Source organism: Marmota flaviventris, chromosome 1 (assembly GCF_047511675.1).
Source record: "Marmota flaviventris isolate mMarFla1 chromosome 1, mMarFla1.hap1, whole genome shotgun sequence".
Classification (NCBI taxonomy): domain Eukaryota; kingdom Metazoa; phylum Chordata; class Mammalia; order Rodentia; family Sciuridae; genus Marmota; species Marmota flaviventris.
In genome coordinates, this window is record NC_092498.1 from 37,206,325 (window position 1) to 37,218,498 (window position 12,174).

The 12,174-nt window shown below is 36.1% G+C and overlaps 1 protein-coding gene across 1 annotated transcript; it reads left to right on the top strand.

The window, feature by feature from the left end:
• Positions 1-9,017: 9,017 nt before the first annotated feature.
• Positions 9,018-11,341, top strand: Nxph1 (neurexophilin 1). Its single transcript, XM_071616707.1, has 2 exons — positions 9,018-9,167; positions 10,580-11,341. The coding sequence occupies exons 1-2, from the start codon at positions 9,018-9,020 to the stop codon at positions 11,339-11,341; spliced, it is 912 nt and encodes a 303-aa protein (XP_071472808.1).
• Positions 11,342-12,174: the final 833 nt, after the last annotated feature.

Consider the following 12,174-nt stretch of genomic DNA (forward strand, 5'->3'; position numbering starts at 1 on the left):
ATTTTCCTTTTTCTTCAGACTTTTATAACTTAACTCAACACAATAGCTCTCATGAATTGAGCTCAAACCATGAATAACCCTATATTTCAATGTTTTATATATAGCACCTCTATTTGTGCTTTAGTATATAAAAAACTAAAGGAATTAAATGTGTATCATTTTCTCTGATTTAACCCAGAATTATACATGTATGCATACACACACACACAAAGAGAGAGATTTTCTAATAAGTCTGTAAGACAAGAAGAATAAATATACAGGCATTCATTTTATACTGTGATATGTGCCACAAAGAAAGCATCTTCACAGAATCCCAAAGAGTTAAGGTATCATCTCCATTTTACCATTGGAGGAACTGTGTGTAATTGATGAAGAATTAGCAGAATTGGTTTTAGACTTGTAATCTCTGATGCAAAGCCCATTCTCTTAGTTGTTTTTTTTTTTTTTTTTGCAATACAGCTTCCCAGCACCTACTGGGTTAAGGAAGAGACAAAACTCCTTTTCTGTTTTCCCCCTGTTAATGAAGCTTTTCCACTGTTAATGAAGCACTGCTTTGTAGCAGAAGAAAATGATGTATTTTATTATTGTTGTTACTCATGTTTTTGTTTGTTTTAAAAATTTTAATCAATTAATGTATTTTAGGCCTTAGCAAGGTAAAATTCACAAATAAAAATTGTATATATTTAAGGTATACAATGTGATGTTTTGATACATGTTTACATTAGGAAATGATTTCCACCATTAAGTTAATTAACATACTCATAACCTCACATAATTAACTTTTTCTTTTTTCCTGGTGAAGATCTACTCTCTTAGCAGACATTTAAGTATATAATACATTCTTACTAACTATATTCACCATGCTGCACATCAGAACTTTAGAACTTATTTATCTTATAACTGAAAATTTGTTCCTTTTGACCAGAATCGTCCCATTTCCCCTGTCACCAGGCCCTGGCAATTACCATCTGTTCTCTCTGAGTCTGACTTCTTCAGTTTCCACCTATAAGTGAGGTCATTCAGTTAATTGTCTTTCTGTGTATACTTATCATAATGTCCTCTAGCTTCATCCATCTTGTTGCAAATGACATTTTATTTAAGGGTTTTCCTCTCTCTTAAAGTTGAGTAATAATACATTGTGTGTGTGTGTGTGTGTGTGTGTGTCTGAATTTTCTCTATGTATTCAATCACTGATAATATACTCAGGTCAGTTCCATATCTTGATTAGTAAAATGCTGCACTGAACATGGGCATGTGTATATCTCTTTAGGATACCAAAATCATTTCCTTTGGATATGTGCCAGAACTCAGATTTCTTTATTAAGTGGTAGTTCTATTTGTAGTTTTTTGAGGAATCTTCATTTTTCATGACTATAACCATTGCTGTCTCACTGACATTGCACAAGCCTTCCTTTACTCCACATTTTTACTCACATTTTTTTTATCATTTGGTGTTTTATAATAGCCATCTTAATAGGCTGGAGGTGATATCTAATTATGATTGTGACTTAAAAGAATAAATGTATTTTTGATGTACTAAACACCCATTCCTCTGGTTTATCATGTATAATACAGGTATTCTGGGTATTGTTAACGAAATGCAGTCTCTGAATTAAAAGAGAGAAATCTCTGAGGGCCATATGTTCCTCCCAAAACTTGATTGTGCTTAAAGAGTCAATGAACCTTCACTATTGAAAAATGATATAGGTAAGAATCTAAACCATGCAGTGAACATATTGAATGCTTACTCTAGGCTAGGCACTCTCTCCCCCAAGGTACACAATGGTACATGATAGAAAACCTCAAAGAGTTTACAGTCTTCTTGGGAGAATTTTAGGAAAATGACCCTAATACATAGAAATATCTGCTTAGTTTTATCCAAAGCATTTAAGAAAAGAATTAAAGAAAGCCTAGCACACGTAACTCAGCATGTAAAATTTCAGAATGCCTGGGATAGAGAACATCTTTAAATGTGTGGATAGAAATAGAACAAAATGAATAAAGAAAAAGTGAATGTTTATACCAAGTGTCCATCTGTGTCCAATAAAGACATTTTTAGATATAGATAATTCAGGTAGTTTATCCCATAAGAACTCTTTCTGAAAGAATCACACAAACCAATACACCCAGAAAAATAAAAATCCTCCACCTGGGGGATATTTGAAACAAGAGTGAGCAGAGGAACTAATAGAATAAAGTCAAAAATAGCTATGTGACCTGGCTTTGAAATGATGTAAGAATTAAGGCTCTTTCACACACAAGTGATATAAAAAGCACAAGTATGTTATACTCATATTACAGAATTCTATATTCAAGTTTAAAATAAGGATGTAATGTATTTGAATATACTAGCAGAGAAGCATATATAAGAGATGTTGCTAATTGGAAAATATATAATGTGATTCACAAAATATATTACTATGTATGTAAAATATTTATAAATGAAAAATTGGTGACAGCATTTAGGAACAAAGTTTATTAAAATGTTGAAAGGTTTCATCTCTGAAGAGAAGCTTGAGACTGTACTGGAGCAGTGGGGTAATGATGACTTTTTGTTTTCAGTTTTTATTTAATAAAATCCTGTAATATTTGGACGTTTTGATAAGCATACATTTAGGTAGAATCTATGATTAAATAATTTTTAAAAATAAAAGACATACTCTATGGAATAACTAAGAAGTAGCTCTTTCATTTACCAGTAATGATCAGTAAATGAAAGCACTAATTGAAATTCCAAATTTCCATCTGTAAGCTGAAATGTTTGTATGTGTGTGTGGTGTGTTAAATGATATACAATCATGTATCTGCTAATTACAAAGTCAGGCATATAGTATCCCTTTAACCAATAGTAGTTAATATTGTGTAACAGATATTCAACATAGCTAATCATAAAACTGCTAAAATGAAGTTGTAATTGGAGCTAGACTATTTTGGTTGGTGAGCAATATTGTTTAGGCATCAGTTTGTTTAAAATTTTTATTTACCTTTATATATTTTTACATTTGAAGAAATACAATTTTTTAAGCAATCGTGATATTATTTATAATGAACAATAATAGATCAATGATAAAATTCACAGGTTGGTAGAAATTAAGGGGCATTTCATTCCTCTTTTGTTAAAAGAGGCATATAGATATCTAGAAATGCCTCTAGTTGGACATAGTTTATAGAAAGGAGTGAATATTTTTAGAAAGCCAGAGCATAGTGACATGGGAGTGAAAGTGAGAAATGGTTTATTCTCCAAAAATGCTTTTTCAACAATATTTTTAAAGATAGCATATTGACATGTGTGGAATCCCATAATGAAAAGATAGTTGATGAAGCAGTGAGAAAGTATGAAGACTCTTAAAAAAGGTTTTAGATGAAAGTCTGGTGACTCACCATGTGCTCATGCTTGCACCATCGGGTGGTTATTTTTTTCTCCCTGTCCCCCACATAGATACCATTCTACATACACACATTTGATGTTAGGTCCAGACTCTGTTTCTTCTCAGATTTGAGGAACTGACCCTTGTCTTTGCTCCTATTTTTGGAACTCTCAAAAGACACATATACTTTAAAATGCATACATTTAATAGTGTTAGAAATCTTTATGATGCTCAGCATTTCTAAAACCATGAGACAAAGGACAGATGAACTTTATGGAAATGATGTCATTGGACTGGAGAGAAGCTCCTTTGAAATGTACATTGGCTGCTTTTTATATGGAAAGTAATATTCAGTTGGGAACTGTATTTGGTGTTTTCATTGTAATATTATAGAAAAAAAATTATTAGAATGGCGGAATTGTGCTAATTAGAAGTGGTGAGGTTTTGATTTTGCCATCTTTATGCCATAATCCCCACTGCTTCTATTATCACTCAGGTATGCTGATGGCAAAAGAACTTTAGGCAACCTTTGGAAATAAAATATTTTAATATATCTGTAAAACCATCAGTTGAGGATGCTCTGGGTATAAGGTTTTCTTTTGTATTGATGTCATTTATTCAGTAAGGCTCAATATCTATGTCAATGTTATGTTTATATTTACTTCTTTAAAAATTGAAAACTCTTAAGATGTAAAGCAATATGATAGAAGGAGAGAGTCAATGATTCCTGAGTAATGTGTAGATGTGTTAAGCAGGTTGCCCTTATTTTTCATTTTGCATGATCTCTTTACCTCCATAAACATCTAGCTTCTAATAAGGTTATTCGTAGTCAACTTGCTCTACCTGCACAATATCATCCACTCACACTACAAAAGCAACATCACTACTTCCCTTCCTTCTCCAGATCCACAAGACCCATGTTACCATCTACCTTTTGAATGGCACTATCAGAATGACATGCAGCCACTTCAGCTTCCAATGTCCTCGTGAAATTTCATTTTATTCTCCAGCTCTCTTCTTAGCACTGTTTTGTTCAGGTGCAAGCGAACTTGCTAACTATCAATCTTTTCATGTTTCTTTTCTTTGTGTGTGTGTGTGGTACTGAGGATCAAACACAGGACCTTGTGCATACAGGGCAAGCACTCTATCACTGAGCTATACCCCCCAGAGCTATATGTTTTTATTTTGATATAGAGTCTTGCCAAGTCACATAGTCTAGCCTTGCAATCCTCCTGCCTCAGCCTCTCAAGTAGCTGGGATTTCAGGCATGCACCACCTTGCTCATCTTTTATGTGTCTCTTTAGCCAATAAAGCATCCAATTGAACTACTCCTATGTCTGAAAATATCTCTTCTATCTCTGTCTATTCTTTCTATCTTTCTCTGCCAAGCTTAGTTCAGGCTCCTTGTTCTCTCAAATGAAGTACTGCAGTTATTTAGTCTCTCTTCCCTCAAGTCTTTCTCTACTAATTCCCCCTTCAGTGTCCAACCAATGATTCTTCTAGAGCTAGGATAGATTACTTGAAAACAAAGCAAAACAAAATTTAGTGGTTCACCATTACCTTTGAGATTAAGATTAAATAAAGTTTCAGCAGGACCTTTGCAATTTTGCCCTAGCCTACCTCTGCCAAATTCTATTTTTACTAGCAAAACTCTTGAAGTCCTGCAGTAAGGAACTATTTTTCTTACATCCTTCCTTTTATTCCTTCTTTCATTATTTTCTTTCCTCATCCATCCCCTTTCCTTTTTCCTTTCTTTGTTATTTTTAAACTTTCTTTTCTTTTCTTTTTCTTTCTATTTGATGTCAAAAATGTGTATGTATCTACAACATGGTATTTTGATATATTTATATGCACAACCATATATATATATATAGTCACATAGTGAATTGGCTAGATAAAGCCACTTAACACATTCATTAATATATCTATATCTATATATATGTGTGTGTGTGCATGTGTGTGTGTGTGTGTGTGTGTGTATATATATATATATATATATATATATATATATAGAGAGAGAGAGAGAGAGAGAGAGAGAGAGAGAGAGAGAGAGAATGGGTTGATAGCACTTAAAATCTACCTTCAGCATGATCTCATTTATATGTTGAGTGTAATAAATACATTCTTAGGAACAGAGAGTAAAATGGACAGGAGTGCAATGGGTAGGGAGATGTTTGTCAAAGGACACAAAATTTCAGTTAGATGGTAAGGAGTTATTTTTCACTCTTAAATTTGACATGTCTCTTCTCATTTCTATGCTTTTGGTTAGTTTTGTTAATTATGTTTAGAAGAACTCCTCTGACCTGTTCTCTATCTGCTGAAATCCCAAGTATTTCTTAACTCCTTGATCTAAGGATCCTTTCTTCTGTTGTCCTTCTCTTTCTACTTCCACTCTGACTTCTCAATGTGTCGGGCTGGTAGAATCACACTGTGATTTGCTTAAATGATCTCCCATGGTAAACTCCTTAAGAGCAAGAGCCATATAAGTTTATCTCTCTATTTCTCTATTTAACTTGGTATTACTGGAGTCTTACTACCTAGTTTTAGAATGAAATTAACCAAGGTTGTTAATATTAAAAAGGTCTGGGGACTTTGTTAAGGACACTTTCTGTTTTTTCATGATTGATACCTTGTTTTAGACCTCTCCCAACTCCTTTTCTAATCTGAGTGAAAGCAAAGGGAAGAGAGAATAAGAATATTCAAGATTGTGCTGGTAATTATAGCTGAGACCCACTTTGATTCTGTACTCAAGCAGATGTTCAGAGCCCTCTTGACACTCAGCACTGCTTGCTGCTTTTCATGTCGCCCCATTGAAGGCAAACACATGCATTGTGTTTGGTAGCTGAGCTGTTTCACAGTTGAACTTATGCCCATCCTTTGTTAACTGGAACATTGCTACCTATTCAACCTGCCATATTTGTTAGGTTGTCACAGCAGCCCTTTAAAATTATAAGCTCCCCCCACCACCACATCTCAGTACACATTTGATTAGGGTTCAATATATGTTTATGGCTTAAGTAAGAAAATTTTTAAAAATTTTATTTAAATGTGTTTTACTTTAGCAAGAACACTTACTAGATCTACCCTCTTAAGTTTCCAAGTGTACAATACAGCATTGCTGGCTACAGATACAATGTTGAACAGCATATCTCTAGAATTCTTGCTTAACTGAAACTTTACATTGTTTACGTCCTATTTTCCCCTCCTCAACCCTTGGTATGATTTATTTTTTGTTTACCTTATGTTTATGGTTAAGTTAAAGAGAAATTTTCTTATCAGTCCTTTATACTCTCAAATGCTATCATAAGTTATTCACATACATAAGGTATTTATCCCAGAGTTTCTAAAAACATGTAATGACAACAGCTAGTGATTCTAATGTTGAACACTCCCCACATGCCAGGCCTGTTCTGATTGCTTTAAGTGAAGTGTCCTATTTAATCCTCACGGCTACCCTCTGGAGGGGGTGAGGTGGGTGTTCTCCTAGACTGTAGAAGAGAAATCAAACATTTAAATAAGTCAGGTGACTTGTGCACAGCACACAGCTCCAAAGGATCTGAGTCTGGTCTGAGGTTGAAACAGTGTAACTACAGAGCCACACTCACAATCTCTACAGCTGCTAGAGGAAACTCAGAACCAAACGACTAGGATTCTGCCAGAAATCAGAGGCTGCTTTGCTTGTCTGAGTTGTAGCATCCTTTTGAATAGAGTGACTCTTCCTCCTTGAGATTGTAACTCCCATGTCTCATAATTTTTCCCTTTCATTCCCTACATTCTGCTGATAACTCACATTCTAAAATCTTCTCCTTTCCTTCTTTGAGGCAATTTCAGTCCTGGTTTGTTAGCTAGAGCATCACAGAAGCACTTTGTTACAGCTCTGTGCAGCTGCTGAGGTGTAAGTCCTAAGCTGCTACCCACACATATCTGCACTTGTCCTTGCCTGTGGGAAACTACCTAATTCTAAGGAAAAATCAGAAAATAAGCATTTTTATATTAAAGCATAAATATAGGGATTGTAATAAGGACAATATAATATAATTAGGCAATTACAGATCTGGTTGTTTAACCAATCAAATTTTATTAAAACAAAATGAATCACACACACAAACACACACATACACAAACATCACACTAAAACCTTCAAACCTAAAAGATTTGTACAACACTTATCAGTTAATGTTAATTTTAAATTTTATGTTACAGCTACTCTGTGTTATAGAAAAATAGTATATTTTGAAGTGCACTTCATTCAGGGAATTAGTAGGAAATTTTAATTGTTTCTATTAGCTTTGTAATTCTAATGAAATAATATTAATCTATGGATCTACTATGGATTTCTCTTTTGATAAAATAGTAAAAATTGCCTCATAGTGGACTGGCTTTGTCATCAGGCAAAGAGGAAAGGAGGGTAATTGCATGCTTTTTCCTTATACATTCCTATACACAATCCTTCTCTCCCAAAGAACATCCTCCTCCAATTTTTATCCCTTTAGGATATAATGTCCAGTCAAAGTTGAAAAATTATTTTTGCTAAAGCAACCATTTTGCTATTATTAGGCATTTATTGCTTGAATATGCTCTGTTTCTGGAATAATGTTTGACATGACAAGAATCTGCAAGCAGGAAACAGTTTGGGTGCTGGGGAAAGAGGAGAGATACCAATGTAAAGGGTGAGCAGAAGTGAAGGGGAATTACCAAGTAAAAGAAAGTTGGCAGCAAGGATAGTCTTTTCTCACTTCCCAACATTTTCCCCAAGATCTGAAGCAGCCCATTTGATAGATATCTTGGACACCATACCAGAATGTTGGTTCATATTTGTAGTGATAAATTTAAAAGTTTGAAGAGTGACCATGTGCATAAGACTGGTCTGTGTTTCCCTTAGATATGACCCTATCTATCTCCACCTTAATTTTTCCATTCTTTCTTAGCCCAATTCCATCATTAGGGTGTGATTCTCCACTGGTCTATGCTTGTCTCTTTTTTGGTAACTTCTGCACACAATGGCCTTGTTATCTTCCATGAAGGCCTTGCTGTTGATTTGGGGATCACACAGCAGATACACCAGGAAGGCTAGCAAGGTATTTGAGAGAGGTTTGTGTTAGCCTATCCAATGTTTCAATCTTGGGTTTTTAGTGTGCAGACATAGCACAGAAACTCATGATAAAAACTTCATTTAATCTTAGATGAAATTATTTTGCCTTGGGATAAATTTGAAGGATTTCTTAAACTCAGCATTATTGGGAATAGACTAGCTTTGGCTGGTATTCTTTTTTGGATGGCAATAGTCCTGTATCACATTGTCTCAGAATTAACTAGTCAAGGAAGAAACTAGCATGCGGTGAAAGCTCATTGATCTAAAGGCATTTGTAAATAAGCAGGATGATAAGATCTAAGAGACTTTTAGATTATTAAGACCCTTTGCATTTATGTCCCATTTCATCCAAGTTGCAGCATTTGGCTTCACAATCTCAGGTAAAGCTACTCTTAGGTCAAATCTCCATAAGTACTATTTGGTGGTCTTTCTCTAAGTGTCTTTGAACATCACTTTGGGATTCATAGTAATAGTTAAGTTTATTGTGGCCTTCCCATGTGATAACCACTATTTTAATGTGTTACATGTCTTTGCTCCTTCAAACTCATGGCAACCCTATGAGGGAGACACCTGTTTTAGTCATCTTTTTCAGTGCTGTGACTAAAAGACAAACCAGAAAAATTTTAGAGGAGGAAAAGTTATTTGAAGGTTCACAGTTTCAGAGGTCTAAGTCCAGAGACAGCCAGCTCCATTCCTCAGGGCTTGAGGTGAGGCCGGATGTTATGGCACAAGAGAGTGGCAGAGGGAAGTGGCTCACATGATAATCAGGAAGAAGAGAGAAACTTCACAAAATATATACCCCAAAGGCATGCCCCTCAGTACCCACCTCATCCAGCCACAATCCTACCTGCCTTTAGTTACCACTCAGTTAATCCTATCAGGGGATTAACTCACTAATTGGTTTAAGGCTCTCATAACTCAATCATCTGTCCTCTAAATCTTCTTGCATTGTCTCACACATGGCCTTTTGAGTGACATCTCACATCCAAACCATAACAACACCATTATTACCTTCACTTCACAGAGACAATTTACGGAGGCAAAGGGAGTTTAAAGAACTTATCATACGGGTGCACAATTTGTAAGTTCAGATCTAAGAATCCTAGGAAGTCTGGCCCTGCAGTCCATGGTCTTACTTCCCCTGGGATTAGGATAGATTCCTTCCAACTCTGATAGCTGATAAAAGGACATTTCCAGTCTAGACACCTGCATGGCTAAGTCTATAGAGGGCTACAGTGCAGCTACAGTGCAGCTCTAGTTCCTAATGGGTCTGACTTTTAAATGCTCTTCAGGAATGACCTTTTACTTTGATAACAGTTTATAAGGATACTAGAGAGTCCAATGAGGCTGCGGAGTGGTAATAAGGATCATGTCTGAGATAGGCTGCAGAGGTTTCTTAGGCGCCTGGAAATGGAAGTTGATAGTGAAACTTGTCTTTTTAATGGGTACCTGGAGACTCCCTTCAGCATCCCTAACCTAGACCAGTCAGTCTGCATTTTAAATGGTTTGCTTGTATTGGCTGTTTTGGCTCCTTTGGGTCCTTGGCTGTGTTCATTTCTGTCCTAAGTCCTCTATGTCAGGATTACAAGTCTCTGCTTCAACTTTAGGCCAGTGAAGCCATTGGGACACTGTTTCCTCTGAATCTCTGGTTTAGTTGGGTAATCAATTCTTCTGAAAGAGTGAAGACTGGGGTTTTAGGAGAACAATGTTTTAATATAACTCTCACAATCTAAACTGAACATAATGATTTATAAAACTTATTTTTAAAGTGTTAGGATTTTGATGTTTGGAAATAATTACTTTAGTTTGATGTGTGTTTGAATTTAATTTGGTTTTCTCATGCTAGATGATCTTTTCCTCCACTAGTCAATGTTTTTATACAGATTACTAGGTCATGTTTAGTGGATTTTATCCACCCACACCTTTCCTCTTCTACTATTATATTAAAAATAGAAATGGCACTTTGTTACATCTTAATAAATATTGGCCAGATACTGAAGACTCTTTTAAAAAAGAAAAGTGTCATTTAATTCCGAAGCTTTGAGAAAGGACTTGGATCTGTGTGTTAGGTGATCTCAGATGCAGAGATATAAATGCCAATTTTCTGTTCTGTTCTTAGGTCACATGTGCCAACTTAACGAACGGTGGAAAGTCAGAACTTCTGAAGTCGGGAAGCAGCAAATCCACACTGAAGCACATATGGACAGAAAGCAGCAAAGACTTATCTATCAGCCGACTCCTGTCACAGACTTTTCGTGGCAAAGAAAATGATACAGATTTGGACCTGCGATATGACACCCCAGAACCTTATTCTGAACAAGACCTTTGGGACTGGCTGAGGAACTCCACAGACCTCCAAGAGCCTCGGCCCAGGGCCAAGAGAAGGCCCATTGTTAAGACGGGCAAGTTTAAGAAAATGTTTGGATGGGGTGATTTTCATTCCAACATCAAAACAGTGAAGCTGAACCTATTGATTACTGGGAAAATTGTGGATCATGGAAACGGGACATTTAGTGTTTATTTCAGGCATAATTCCACTGGTCAAGGGAATGTATCTGTCAGTCTGGTGCCCCCTACAAAAATTGTGGAGTTCGATTTGGCACAACAAACCGTGATTGATGCCAAAGATTCCAAGTCCTTTAACTGTCGAATCGAATATGAAAAGGTTGACAAGGCTACCAAGAACACACTCTGCAACTATGACCCTTCTAAAACCTGTTACCAGGAGCAGACCCAAAGTCATGTGTCCTGGCTCTGCTCCAAGCCCTTCAAGGTGATCTGTATTTACATATCCTTTTATAGTACAGATTATAAACTAGTACAGAAAGTGTGCCCTGACTACAACTACCACAGTGACACACCTTACTTTCCCTCTGGATGAGGATGAACAAGAGGGTGAGACTGAAGCCTGAGGAATTAAAGGTCATGTGACAGGGCTGTTACCTCAAAGAAGAAGGTCACATCTGTTGCCTGGAATGTGTCTACACTGCTGCTCTTGTCAACTGGCTGCAAATACGCTAGTGGAAAACAATCTGATGTAATTTCTGCCCAGTCAGCTTCATCTCTCAGTATAGTTGTAAATCATCACAGATTTTAAAGTCATACTTGAGGGCATACCCTCACATGTAGAGGTACACAAACACACACTCATGCACATCTCAGCTTGCATCTGTCATCGGTTGAGAGGGCTTTCATTGTCTGACTCATAATGGTTCAGGATAAACTATCATCAAACGAAAGGATCAACTAGACAGAAAATGTTTCTAACATTCACCGTTACAGAAATCTCTTTTTAAAGTCTCGAGTCCATGCTAATCAATAATCCCCACTCATGCATTCCTACTGCTTGGAGTAGCTGTACTGGTAAATACTACTGTAGGAGTATATGCTTGTTAAAATGGAAAAATGTGTCTTTAGAGCTCAGTATTCTTTATTTTATGAACACAACAAAGTGTAGTAACTTTTTTCCAGCATATGGTAGGCACATTCAAGGTGATATAAGATGGCTCTTTTTTTTTTTTTTTTTCCTATGGAAGGAGCCTGTTTTCAGTAAAGATGAGCAAACATTAGGAATTTACATGTGGGCAGATGTTGGGATTACAGCTTTCATCGCCAATCATTGGACATTTGCGAAGTTGAGACCAGCTAAGGCTGCTTAAAACAGTTCTGATCATTATATAAGAAGGGAAATGCCTGGCAGACACCATGTAAGTT

Excerpts from the sequence above, each read along its gene's own strand:
- Nxph1 (XM_071616707.1), top strand. The coding sequence starts at position 9,018 with ATGAGGGAGACACCTGTTTTAGTCATCTTTTTCAGTGCTGTGACTAAA. Across the intron at positions 9,168-10,579 it reads TCCATTCCTCAGGGCTTGAG|GTCACATGTGCCAACTTAAC; the intron begins GTGAGGCCGGAT and ends TTCTGTTCTTAG.